General features: G+C 27.5%; 2 protein-coding genes across 5 annotated transcripts in view; both read left to right on the forward strand.

Moving 5' to 3' along the window:
* The window catches only part of LOC113556999 (pancreatic triacylglycerol lipase-like), a 28,801-nt gene extending 27,451 nt beyond the window's left edge, over nt 1-1,350 (forward strand). For all 4 annotated transcript variants that reach the window (XM_026962259.1, XM_026962261.1, XM_026962258.1 and 1 more), the window contains 2 exons: nt 62-268; nt 1,001-1,350. In XM_026962259.1, the coding sequence (XP_026818060.1) occupies nt 62-268; nt 1,001-1,124 (331 nt within the window). In that variant the 3' untranslated portion in view covers nt 1,125-1,350. The remainder of the gene's footprint in view (nt 1-61; nt 269-1,000) is intronic.
* Nucleotides 1,351-3,670: 2,320 nt separating this feature from the next.
* Nucleotides 3,671-9,234, forward strand: LOC113558623 (heat shock protein 70 B2-like). The gene is made up of 6 exons (XM_026964118.2): nt 3,671-3,940; nt 5,882-6,121; nt 6,739-7,380; nt 8,154-8,423; nt 8,527-8,915; nt 9,005-9,234. The coding sequence occupies exons 1-6, from the start codon at nt 3,767-3,769 to the stop codon at nt 9,159-9,161; spliced, it is 1,872 nt and encodes a 623-aa protein (XP_026819919.1). The 5' UTR covers nt 3,671-3,766; the 3' UTR covers nt 9,162-9,234.
* Nucleotides 9,235-15,240: the final 6,006 nt, after the last annotated feature.

Below are 15,240 nucleotides of genomic sequence, written 5' to 3' on the forward strand. Positions count from 1 at the left end.
ATATCATTATAATAGTAGTGTTATTCACATTTATAAATTAATACATTTCTTTATGTCATAGTGGTTATGAGCGTATGGAGCACGGGACCAGCCGAAGCTTTGTGGTCACTCATCCGGACGACATAGGACAAGTGAAACGAGTAGAGTTTTACTGGGAGTATGATATGGACGTGCTACAACCCAGGTCCATATGCTTTTTTTGGTGTAACGACCATCTATACGTGTCTAGTATTGGTGTTACTGAGGCGGAAGAGGATGGGAACAGAGGGTATGACGATCATATTATTCATAAATCATAATGCTAACTTATAAATACATTTTTGGATATATGTAAAATGACATAGCTGCCATTTAAGAACAAAAATAAAAACAATAATGACATTTGTAAAAATAATTTCAATACAATTAAATCTAAAAATAAATTATAAATGGATATGTTTACTACACTAAACTATAGGTTAAGATTCCTGTAGATATCTTAGTAATGTATTATTTATAGATAACTACTGCATTAATAAATAATATGTATTGTATTTAAGCAAAAACCACATTTTAAATTAATTGACCTTAAAGATTTAGTTTGTGGGTGATTTACTTCTATTGTTACGTATTAATATATTTTATTTTAACTTCATAGCTTATAGTATAAGTACTTATACTATATTATTATACGTAATATACTTACACGTGTCGCGATCTATTGAATCAGCTGAGTAACATTTGTTCAAGATTATAACTTATCCAAACAGATAAACTTAAACAATAATTGAGGTTGCTATAATGCTATATATAAATACTATATTGGAAACATTACAAATACATTATTAACTACAATATTAAGACTTGAATTGTAAATATCTGGTTTATAAGTGAAAAAAGATATTAAATAACTTTAATTACAGTAAAATTATTGTTCTTACATATATTATTGTGATATCTAAAATAAAAATCACGTTCATAATTTTTGAGTAGTAATGTATAATTATTGTTTTATTTTTAGTAAACGAGGTATCCAAGTGGATACTAAACTGTGCAGTCAGGGTCCAAGAGAGTATGCTGATATTGCTTCTAGGACTTCAGCTGTATTCATCGACAAATGTGATGACCAAGAGCTTTTAAACTAATAAAATAGTTTATATATAAAGCTCAAGTATTATATTATTAAAATTGGTTAAATGTACATAAGTTATATACATATATAATGCATTTCAGTATGCACTTTTGAAAATATAAATGTACATAAATGTGTGATAGATATTCCTTACCTACCTTCAAAATGTTATTCATTTTATATCAAAAATATAATGTTATAAGATATTTTGTAATATAATATTAATGTTTTCTTATTTAGATATAGTGTTGTTATTTTTTAAGTGAAATACCTACCTTGTTATTTTAAATATGCACTGTGTGTCTGTTTAAGGGGAGTTTTTGCGAAACATTCCTTCATATGGATATAATATTATTCACAATTAATTAATTATGTTCTCACTCAAAATATTTATAATTTCTATGCCTCAAAAAGTATAACTTGTATTAATAAATAACAACAATAATACAATAATAATAAATTAAATACTTGTAAGTTGTAGTTGATTTTCTCCTATAAAGTGTTATAATTATTGTTATTGGATATATTTTTAATGAGCAAACATAGTGAAAAATTATGTAATACTATAATAACCAGTCATTAAATTGTATATTGATTTATAGAGATGTTAGTTTTCATTTCCTGTTTAAAAGCTTACGTTTGCAGCAGAAGTTATTCAATTTTATTGTTTCAATTTAGTATTATCCAGTTATAATATTGTTCAAGATTTCTACTATAAAAATGATTATGAATGTTTATCGAAATATTTATGATAACAACTTATATTATCCTCTAGTAGTCCAGTATCTACTTATAAGTAGTAATACTACTTATATAGGTATTATTATTTATTTATAAATTATTTTATTTTAGATTTTGTGTGTTGCAAGAAAGACATAATATTATCGATTTTAAAAAAAGTTGCTTTTATTATATTTTGGTTTAATGAATAATAATGAAGTAGGTATAGTTTTTGGTTAATTAGTATTGCATACAATAACGTACCTACATAAATTTAGATGTCATTTTTTTATATTTATCAAAAGTATCGTGGTCCATGGATAGCAGAAATATCAGGACTCATAGGGGTTGGAGTCATGCGAAAATAATCCGTCTTCGAACTTTATGAGATTATTAGAATTTGAACCTCAGCGAAATATTTATTTAAATTTTTAATAAATTGAAATCGAAACCGATATTTTCAAAGTATTTGAGACATTTTTTCAAATTGTTTTGATTGTTTATATTTTTTTATTTATATAACACATTATAAATTATATTGGAATTGACCATTGTTTAAATTTAATATTAAAAGAAATAAACGTTTGTAGTTTAAAGAAATGGAACCTAAGTTTACTAAAAACCGAAACTGGAACTGATAAATTTATCAGAACTCAACAAAGATTTGAGTTAAGCGCTCAGATTAGTTATTTTAATTATTTGTATTCTTATATCTCATTAATTATCATTAGGGAACGGATTCGAATGCAAATTCCATTTTTTTTCTGAAAAATTTCTTTCCAAGTACAAAGTTCACTTTATACGTCAAGGAATTAAAAAATGTAACTTTTAATTATCATTTTTTTTACATTTTTAAGATTTTTTTTACTATTTAGAGCATTTATTAAAGTTTTTATATTTTAAGCCATTTCTATAAAGGAATGAATAAAATTCGATAATAATTTAGTTGGCATTTATTCTAAAAGTATAAAATTAAATATTATTCATGATATTTTTACTCAGGTACTTTCTAAAAAAAAATTAATCTTTATCCGTATATTAGATGCAAATACAATATACAAAAAAAGTATCTATGTACTAATGTACTGCTTTGTGCACATAGTACTCGTATCTAATTTTGTATCTTTGATAGAAAATATTATTGTGTATTATGTGTATGTTAGTTGAAGTATATAAAATAAAATTATAACAATAATAATTTAACAAAAATATACTTTCTGAGAATGTGAATATTTTCCAGGAGGCCAGGTGAATAATACTCATTACCTATTTTATCTAAATTTTTATTTTATTCTGTTTTACTATGATAATTATTTACTAATTATATTTGAATTATTATTTACAACTATCTATATATGATTATATTGTTTCGTATAAAATTATATTTAAAGACTGGCATAATTAAGATTGTATTTTAAGTGAAATATTATTTGTTTTACTAAATTTTATAGTAACTCTATTTTTTTGATATATTAAATCTTTAGGAAGATAATAGTTTATAATGTTAAATTTATCTTAATATCTTATGATACTTGTAACTGTATCTAAATAATAATTGAAAGTATCTTAATATAGCATTGCATAAGTACATACGTAATAATGTTTTATTTTAACGGTCACTATTTCTGAAGAAAAAAATATTTAAATAGTAATTATAAAAGAAATATAATAATGTTTGTGTTTTTAAAAATGTTACGAACCGTTTATGTTGAATAAAAACAAACGTTCGTGGCGTGGGCGTGGTTCCGGTCTATAAATGATTTGGCGGAGAGAAGTGGTGGCTAGAAGTATAAATACCGTATGTTCAGCTTTGGATACATTTTCTTTAACACTTCAACAGTTTAGTGACCGTTATTTTTTTTTTTTTAGCTCGTTTCAATCGAGTGATAACAACTTGTTTTGCTATTACATTTTCGTTTATTAACATTTTGAAAAATGAGCAAAATACCAGCCGTGGGTATAGATTTGGGTACCACTTACTCGTGTGTGGGTGTGTGGCAGCATGGAAAAGTGGAAATTATCGCCAATGACCAGGGAAATCGGACGACACCTAGCTACGTGGCGTTTACAGACTCAGAAAGGCTGATCGGAGATGCCGCTAAGAGTCAGGTACACAAAGCAGAGACATTATACGTTTTTACATATTAGTTATCGCTAACCTATAACGATATCGATATAAATCATAAAATGTAACTCTCAAAAATACAATGGTTTCTCAACAAACCAATCATGTGTTACGTGTTACACTATACATATCCAGAATCCAAATTAATATTTTAAAACTAGCCGAAATCGTAGCAAATTTTTAATTAAGGACTGAAACCATTAATAATTTTAAAGTATTGTGATGTTAAACAATGATTTGAATCAAACTATATACGTTTATTAATAAATAAATTATTAATTCATTTATAATTATCATTAATATTTTATTATTTTTAAATAGTATCATCAAAATGTACAGATTTATTTCTACGTATAGTAACTCATATTCTTATAAATCAATTATTCTTGAACACTAACTATAATTTCATAAAACGTATATAATACCATTAGTATTTAGTACCTTTTATGCATAATATTATATTCTTGTAAGTTGTAATACATTTTCTATTGAAAATTCAAACTACTCTTAATGATTCGAGTATTTTACTTGATACTAAAGTAAACACTTTCAATACTAAAAATAAATTGTATAATTAGATAGTCCATTTGTTTCATAATAAACAAAAATATGTATAGGCACTTACTAACCTTATATACGTACCATATCTATACTCTTATACAGTGCTTATTATTTGTTTTAAACATAAATCGAAATAATACATACTTCTTATTGATTAAATAATTGGTTTTTAAAATTGTTTATTATATATAATTTTTTTTTAGTAATCAACGTAACATATTTTCTTATTTTATTAAATATTTCTAAAATGTCGATACTTCAACTTCGAATTTTATTTTTTTTATCGATCCACATACTTTATTTTCGCCCGGAATTTCTATAGTAATTTCAATTTTTGTAGTATAACTATATATCATTGTATTAGCTTTAATTATTTTACAAATACATGTATTCGAGATATTTACACTTAGTCGTTTTAAACGTCTTCGAATTTGGCAAACGCGAACGCAAACCCACGTACCTAATTATTCTCACCCACAACGATATTATACAACTGGGCAGATACAAAAATATCCTGATGACACATATGCACTATGCTCCCAGTTTGATTTTATCTGGAAAGTGTTATTTCTAGAATTGCGCGATGTGTAACGGCGTATTTTTGGACTGACTATAAATTATAATGATTATTCATAAAACAAAATCAAAACCATTAGAACGGAATCCTTGGATGGTATTTCCCATTTAGGCCTGTTTACAACCATTCAATTACCAAATCGGGCGTTTGGTGAACATACGCACACACGCTAATAATTGTAGGCACGTCTCTTGTGTGCAATGTGTGTGCCCATAGATGGAGGCGGGCGTTCTGATGATGATGAATCATCCGGATCCATATCTTACTGCGCACGGTCCAATATTTCTCTTTATGATAAATTAAAATAATAATAATAATAATAATAATAATTTCGATTTTAAACATCACTTTAACATGGATATAACACGAATTAATAAATACAGACGGAAACATCTAGAATTGTATACAACACGAAAAAATAAACATAATTATATTATATTCATATCAAATAAACAAAATTATTTTCCTTACTAATATTCTAAATAGAAATTTGCCTAAACAAAACTATATAGTATGAAGGAATTAATATACTAAAAGTCTAAAAATTAAAATATAACTAAATTAAATAAGAAACTTAGATACAAGTAGAAATAACGAGTGTTTGATAATATATTTTATTTTAATTGTCGTTGAGTTATTCAATCCTTATAATATATAAAAATGTTAATGATACTTTTTTCATATGAAAGACACTGTATTATACGAATATATATCGTAGTTACTACATTGTAGTGCATATTCGTGTTGTTTAATATGTTATTAACTATGACATTGTTTATTATTTTAGGTGGCCATGAATCCACGGAATACAGTTTTCGATGCCAAACGTTTAGTAGGTCGTAAATTCGACGATCCAAAAATACAAGAGGATATAAAACATTGGTCGTTCGAAGTGGTTAATGAGGGTAGTTTACCTAAAATAGCCGTTGAATATAAAGGTGAGAGGAAAATATTTGCTCCTGAAGAAATAAGTTCAATGGTGCTTACAAAAATGAAAGAAATCGCTGAAGTTTACCTGGGCGGGAAGGTAAATAGTGTGTTTTTAATTAATTTAATAGTAATAAAAGTTGGTGACGTTTTTCATGTAATATTCAGTTATATGTCTTAGTTATTATACTTAAATGAGTTAGGTACTACAGTACTACACAAAAGTTTGGTTTATTTTAATTTTTAAAAAATTATCAGTCTTCCAATAAAATAATTAACAAAATAATTGAAATTTATTTTTAGAATTATAATAATAGTAATAATAAAAATAATAATAATAACTATGTCTGATATATAAAAAATATTGACTATAATCTTGTATCATTAGTCTTATAAATATTTATTTTATTATTACCTTATTTAGTACATAATATTAATACTTGATTAGTATTATTATGTGTTATAAATGCATAATACATCTAAGTCCGTTATAAGTTATTAATAAAGATGCATGTTTAAAAAAAAAAAATGTCCCCAGATACGTATATAGAGAAGCTAGAAAAATAAACGTTAATTTTACCAAATGCATTGTTTTACACTTCTCTTTAATCATAAACCAGACCACTAATATCGCCATATCGGTTGTATTAAATAATATAATATTCTTTGTAATGGCTAATAACTACATGTATGTACCTTGGTAATTTATTGTACTAGGTCACTGACGCTGTAGTCACTGTACCGGCGTACTTCAACGATTCCCAAAGACAAGCCACTAAAGACGCTGGAGCCATTGCTGGACTTAACGTGTTACGGATAATCAATGAACCCACGGCTGCAGCCTTGGCGTATGGTCTCGACAAGAACCTTAAGGGAGAGAAGAACGTGCTGATATTCGATTTGGGCGGTGGTACGTTCGACGTGTCGATTTTAGCCATCGACGAGGGTTCGTTGTTCGAAGTAAAGTCGACGGCCGGCGACACGCATTTGGGCGGCGAAGACTTTGACAACAGATTGGTGACGCATTTCGTCGAGGAGTTCAAGAGGAAATGCAAAAAAGACATCAGCGGCAACACAAGAGCTCTCCGACGACTGCGAACGGCCTGCGAAAGGGCCAAACGGACGTTGTCGTCGAGCACCGAAGCGTCTCTCGAGATCGACGCCTTGCACGACGGTGTTGATTTTTATTCGAAAATCACCCGGGCTCGATTCGAAGAAATGTGCATGGATTTGTTCCGGTCCACACTTTCTCCTGTTGAAAAAGCACTGGCTGACGCGAAAATGGACAAGAGCAGTATACACGATGTAGTACTCGTTGGGGGTTCGACTAGGATACCAAAAATACAGAAAATGTTACAGGTGATTTTTATCTTTTTTTTTAAACAAACCCCTTTGCGGTAGCGGCAGGACAATATACTGAATCGAAAACATTGAAACACAAATAGTGAAATGATATAATGCTATATATTATACTTAATGTGATCAAGTAAATTATAGTGATTTTTATTGTAGGAAGTAGAAACTAGAAATAATAGTATACATATATTAAAATAATAAAATGTATGATATTTATAACCTATTTATAATTATAATATATACTACATAGAGGTAGGTATTTATTAATGAAATGTGTATATTTGAGCAACATATTTTCACTGAGCCACCGAGGGCTTTTGAGACTGTTAAGAACCACTTATGTAGTTGCCGTATTAATAAATACCTATATATTATCGTTTAAATAATGATAATATTTATTTTAGTTTTGCATTATAACATTTTTAAATTCTGTACAACATATTACCGATTCGAACGAGTAGTATACGTCATATATAGGTACCATAATTATATGACGACAATCAAATTCAACTTTGGTTATATACTGATTATACATATCAAGCCGGTTATTTTAATAATACAATATTTTTTCAAATTATTGATTAACATTTATATCCACAATAATTGTATTCACTATTATGTATACTCGATATACCTATTATATAAAATGTTTATTCACAATTTTTAATTTCGTTGTTTTGTCGTATACAGTCCTGTCATACTGGTTAAGTTGGTAATTATCTCGAAATAATACATATAATCTATTTGCGTTATACTTACAAGTTGTATCATTGCAGGACTTCTTTTGTGGTAAATCTCTAAACCTGTCCATCAATCCTGACGAGGCAGTGGCTTACGGAGCTGCTGTTCAAGCTGCTATTCTCAGCGGCGATACCAGTTCAGCCATTCAAGATGTACTCTTAGTCGATGTCACTCCCCTGTCACTCGGTATTGAGACAGCAGGTGGCGTAATGACCAAACTTGTGGAACGCAATTCTCGCATACCGTGTAAACAACAACAGACATTTACTACATATTCCGACAATCAAGCGGCTGTCACGATCCAGGTGTGCATTTATAATTTATTATACACTTTCTAATTTAAGACTTAGTTGTTGTTCCTTTTTTTTTTTTTTTTTTTGGTCGAGTTAAGTTTTATTATTGTTTTAGGTATTTGAAGGTGAACGAGCAATGACTAAGGACAACAATTTGTTGGGTACATTTAACTTGACAGGAATCCCTCCTGCACCACGTGGTGTCCCAAAAATCGAAGTAACGTTCGATTTGGACGCCAATGGTATTCTCAATGTATCTGCAAAAGAAATCAGCACGGGTAAATCCGAAAGGATTACTATAAAGAACGATAAAGGACGGTTGTCCAAAGAAGATATTGACAAAATGTTGAAGGAAGCGGAGATGTATAGGCAAGAGGACGAAAAACAGAAGGAACGCGTTAGTGCCAGAAACCAATTAGAGAGCTATGCGTTTAGTGTAAAACAAGCGATCGAAGAAGCTGGCTCAAAACTATCAGAGACGGACAAGAAATCGGCATTAGAAAGGTAATAAATTAATTTGATAAATATTATATAATAATATTGTAAAATTATACTAAAATCAAATTTTTATATATTTATGACTGATTTTATAGTTGTAAAGCGGTAATCGCGTGGTTGGAAACAAATACATTAGCCGATAAAGACGAGTTTGAAGATAAATTGAAAACCCTGCAAAAAGAGTGTTCGCCAATCATGACCAAACTACATCAAGCTGGTGCAAAAGGACCAAATGTCGAAGAAGTTGATTAAATCATTTAAATTCTACCTACTTGAAGTGTATTTAATCTTTAATGTGAATTATATGCAATATTGAAACATTTAATGCAATTAATTATTTGTTCACCAAAGATATGTGCTATGCGTAGGTAGTAGGTATTGGGCTATTGAATATTGCAGTTAATATATAATATTATACATTATACATGTATTATTATGTTTTATTTAAACATTGTGTAGAGTAATTTATTTAATACACTGTTTTATTAAAAATACAGATATATACACATATTACAATTTAATATAACATTCAAGTTCAAATTCCACAAAATCAAGAAAGTCTGTTAGTTGTTTCGTAGATGTTGAAAATTTATGAAAAATAAACTTTTATGGCTTAAATTTGAAAATGTATCTAAAGCGGTCCCTCATAAGTAATTTGTACTCGAACTAAAAAGTAATTTTTTCTATAAATATTTTTAGCCCAAATTTGGACAAAATAAGATATTTTTAAAAGAAGAATAACAATTCTAATTATTTTCTTTTTAATTCAAAAATATTTTTGGATTATGGTACTAAATCTATGTACTTATAATATTATATTTTAAATTCACTATAACATTTTTAAAACATTTAGATTAATTTTATTCTATTGCTTATTTGTATCATGTACCTATAATAGGTTACCTATTCACACCATTTCTACGGTAACTTGGTATTGATTCAAAAAATATTAATAACAAATGTCAAATAAATATATTATATATACTAGTATAGTATAATAAATGCATTGTTTTCGGAAAAATCTGACTTAACCAATTATATTACAAATAATAGCAACATAAATATATGAAATAAAATAGTTTTAGAACTTTTAATAAAGTCTGACATACGATTATAGGGCTCAGAATTATTTTTGTATGTAATGATTTAACACATGTATTACAATGACAGAGTACAATCAACTTCAGTGCATCTGAATTGCATGCCAAAAAATAAACATAAATTTTAATGTAAAAATTGCATGTCATCTCTTAGAGGGGTCTGGCCGAATTGTAGGCCATGTACCTCAGGCCACAAATTTATGTATCATGATAAATAAATAAAACAATACTTTTCCGAATTTCTAATATAATAATATGACTTTAATATTACAATATACATATACAATATTATTATTAAATATTTATTATTATGTATTGAAATTATGAAATTTTATGCCCGAAATGTCAAAAAAATCACCAAGTTTTATAATATTATTATTATTATTTTATTTACATATTTTTATATGGTATATTTCAAATAAATAATAATATTATAAATTTTGTTGTTTATTTTTCTAACATTTCGGGCATAAAATATCATAATTTCAATATATAATAATAATAATAAATAACAATAATACATATATAATAATAATATAGACTCTATATTGTCATATTCAAGATCAACGTCGTTTATTAAAATGTTGGAAAAATATTATTTTATTTATTTGCCATGATAAATAAACTTGTGGATGCACGGCATATAATTCGAACAGATCCTTTTAAGAAATGGCATGCGATTTGGACTTTTTTGGCATACAATTCAGATACAGTCAATCAACCATAGGTTCAATCGAAACCTAATAAATAGCAGAGCGTTTACCTGCAGTTTATTTGCCCAAATTCTTTTAATATAAGATCGAAATTTATTCCTAAATCTATACATTATACATAGCATACCCGTCTCGACTCCGCCCAAGATTTTAATAAATAATAACTAATTATTTACTAACTTTATCGGACTAAATTAATGCTAAAACCCTTTCTATGATGTCCTCTTTAATTTAAAAACTGCACGACGAGTGAATAAGTAGTTTCGGAGTTTATCTCGAACATATAGGGTTTTAAAATTTCATGAAATTATTTTCTTGAAATATTTCATTGCAATGAAAAATAAAATACAAATTATTATATCCTTAAGTCTATAATCACGTCAACTTGCAAGTGAACATTTTCAAAAGTTGGTTTATTGGATGAAACAAAGAAAATATGTATAATAAATAATAATAATAATAACCAATAAGGACCCAATTAATAATACAAGTGATGAATATCAAAAATGTATATTGTATATTTTTGCATATTTACGATCAATATTTTCTGTATATAATCATTAATTAATATATTATTTCTAATCAACTATAACCGAACACATTTAAAAAAAGAAAAAATATTTTTCAATATTTCAAAAAGAGTGAAATTTTTAATTTTGAAATATTTCAAATTTAGAACCCTATGAACACACATACAAACGCTAACATTTTGTATATTAGTATAGATTAATTAAATAACTAATTCCATACTAACATTTTAGTATAAACGACCGCCCGGTTCGCCCGCGCCTTGGGCCGCCACTGACATTATGTACTAATGGACTAGTATCTTCGAGTAGTTTTTGATAACTAAACAACATGGTACGGAAAGTATTTTACTTATCGGAACAATTATTTATATCTACTCCCCGATAAAACACACACAAAAGAAAAAAGGTCAGGTTACAGGTAGCTGGAAACCCGCGTGCCGCCGTAATAATATATATAGGTATACAATTTATACGTTTATTTTAATTAATAATAACTAATTATTTATTAATTTTATCGGACTAGATTTTTGCCTATGTCATTCTCTGTGATGTCCTCTTTAATTTAAAAAAAAATGCACGACGATTGAATAAGTAGTTTCGGAGTTTATTCCGAACATACAAACAAATGCTATCATTTTATATATTAGTATAGATAGATGATAATAATAATAAGTGTTTTTTGTTACAAATCTGTAACATGACTAAAATCATTCTTCTAATCGTGATGTAGTTTGTTTTTTTTATTTTAGAGCGAACATCACAAGGCATATTTACGTTTTTTTTTTTAGTACTAAAAAAGCGTCCATACATTTTCCTAAAGACATTTAGCAATTGAATTATAAAAAACGTGTCAAGTCCTCCGTAATGTTATGCATTCATATTTTATGGGAACTATTATTATTTGTAATAAAAACACATCGTATAAGTTCCCTATGTATATATATATATATATTTTTAATTAATTTTATCATTGTTATTATAATTTACTGCATAATGCCTATTAAAAGAAAATATAATCCAGGCCGTTCAACAACGGCTGCTAAATAAAAATGTTCTTATTTAAAACAATAAATAATAATGTGACTATTGATATTACCAATGGAAAAAGGATTAACCGGAAAACCATAGAGGCGCTGAGAAATGTCTGTTTTTCATTATGATACGTTTATTGAACAATTGAACGATTCCATAAATGAAAAATTATCCGAAATTGCAATTATTACTAAGCACTAAAATGGTGAATGTAAAGAATTAATTGCCAGTACTTAGCTTTAAGATTCGACGTATTATTGGAAGAAATTGTTGATACAACTGAACCATTAAAAAGTCTGTTAACACATGAGTGGAGCTGAACCCATTCAGTTAGAGATATATATTTACAAGATACCTGGAACTACACACGTTAAAATGATCGAAGCTGCTTTGATACAATACAATTTATACAATACGAGTATACATACGTGCGTAAATAGGACAAGAAACTAATGATATGTATATATAGTAGTATAAACATGCTTATTTGGTTTTTATGTTGACTCATTGTCAAGAAGTACAATACAAAATAAATGTACTATATACCTATTATGTATTTATGTTACCGTCCAACGATGTAGACAAATCGGCTAGACTTTGTGCTCTGGACAAAGCGGAAGCTTAGTTGGCCACCTTAATCCTTAAACGATTCTCGGATGTGAAAAAAAAAACAATGTATTATGGAAATAATTATTTGTGAACTTTTGGTGTACTAATAATTTAAAAGTGTCTTATATATAACGTTTAATGAAAAAAAAAAATTATCACTTTGTTTCTTTTTAATCGAACAGTAGTGGTTATGCGACGGCGTAAATTTTTAACGCACACCATTGAAGTGAGGGGATGATGAAAAAATGAATACCATACACAGTTTCAACCCGCGTTTAAAATTATTTGACTTTTTTTATTCCGCAAAAAATAACATCTTGTAGCTCGTTTTAAATATTTTTTAGTATTATTACACCGATCAACGCAAGTGGGTTTAAAATTATTTTACTAATAAACAACCACCGCTTTAAGCTCGTAAATTGTTTGCTTGTTTATCGACTGTGAATGAATTAAATCGCGCGCGATCATCGTATGACACATCATCAATTTTTAAGTAAATTATGCCATTGATATTAGAATGTATGATATACTTTTATTTTACGCGTTATTATATTTTATGAATATTAATTATTGACTATTAGTAATTACGACGACATATTGTACATTTTTCATCGGCTCATCTCTAATGATATTTTTATTTAAACAGTAAAACGTGCAAGATTATATTTAAATACAAAAAGGGACAAGATTTCTCTTCTGCATACATGCGTGCGCTGGTGTTCAGAAAGTTGGCTAAGTCGAGTGAACGATTTATTGCACTCATCACGTGGGTACGGGTGTTTTTTCCGTCGTGGATTGTACCGATATCTTGTCAATCTGGCGTTTTCGATGAACGATTTATTACGCCTATCAAGTGGGTAGCGTTTCTCTTCAGTGCGAGTGTGTCGATATCTTGTCAAGCTGTTGTTTTCAGCGAACGATTTGTCCCACACATAGTACTACTGGTAGGATTTTCGATCAGACTCGTTATCCAGTTACCATCGAGTATACTCGTTTTATTATAACAAATAACGTTCATAAAGCCCAAAACGTTTTTTTCGTATTTTCTCAGTTATATATAATAATGCATGTGTTTTTTTACAATCCGTGCCTCTATGTCTGTATACGTATAGATACACAAATATTGAAATATATTTGTACAATTGACACAATTCAAACTTAATAAACATAAAACAATATATACATATATCTAACTAAATGTATGTACGACGTATCATCTACGAATGACATATCTGAGTCTTTATTTTTCTTGTAAACTAAAAAAGAAAAAGATCCGTATAGAAAACGATAGGTTTGTAAACAAAACAGTTAAAAATAATCGTGATTCAAAAAGTAATTGAAGTTTTAACATTTATAGGTACGCATAATAACGATTTACATTAGGTATTATAATGTTGTAATTGAAAAATAATAAAAATTATAAACTATTTAAAGTTGAAACATTATTCTTCTATTGCCTACTTAAATCATTATTTTCTATACACAACGATATTTTCAAAATATTTAGACTATATTTTTATGTTATTTATATATGCATTTAAAAATTTTGATCTTTTTGAAAAGTTATAATGCTTGTCGCTATAAAGTTTAAAAATCTAATACAAAACCTACACGAATGAGAAAAATGTAGATCTAAAAAAGTATATTGTTATTATAAATTATGAGCGTTTGAAGTTAAAATGTTAACAAAATTCGTCTACATCAAGAAAATGTGTAAATTAGTTTTTAGTTATCAAAATATAATATATTATTATTAATAAGAACTTAAAAGTGTTCGTCATAACACATATAATTATTTAGTATTTATAATTATGTACAATGAAATGTTCAAAATATAAAGATTAATTTTAAACTATTTTTATAAAAAAACTTATTTATATTAAATATAATAGTTCATACAGTACACCATACGTCTTGTTAGTAGATATTTAGGTATAGATAATAATGACTGCTTATGTACGTTGTAAAAAACTTGGAATAATATTTTTATTAAAATAATAATGTAATAATTTTTATATAATCTTTGTAATTTGTTCTTATAAAAACTAAGTTCAACCTTTACCGTTATAATAACTAAAATAAAAATAAATTAAACTAAAACAATATCATTATTGTTTTATTCAAGTAGGTATTGAAACCACGCGTGACATTTTATATAGTTGACGAATTATTTGTAGGTATATATAAGCAAAAAGTAATTTTTATTTTAGATTCTGAACAAAGTGAGGAACGTATTGATTTTACAATGATGTATGTTTTTTTTTTGTGTGTCATCACGTTTTGGAGTAGAAACAAAGTTTACATTTTTGACTTCAAAAATTAAATTTTCTTGAAATTTCCTTTTCAA

This window comes from Rhopalosiphum maidis, chromosome 4 (assembly GCF_003676215.2).
Source record: "Rhopalosiphum maidis isolate BTI-1 chromosome 4, ASM367621v3, whole genome shotgun sequence".
Lineage (NCBI taxonomy): Eukaryota > Metazoa > Arthropoda > Insecta > Hemiptera > Aphididae > Rhopalosiphum > Rhopalosiphum maidis.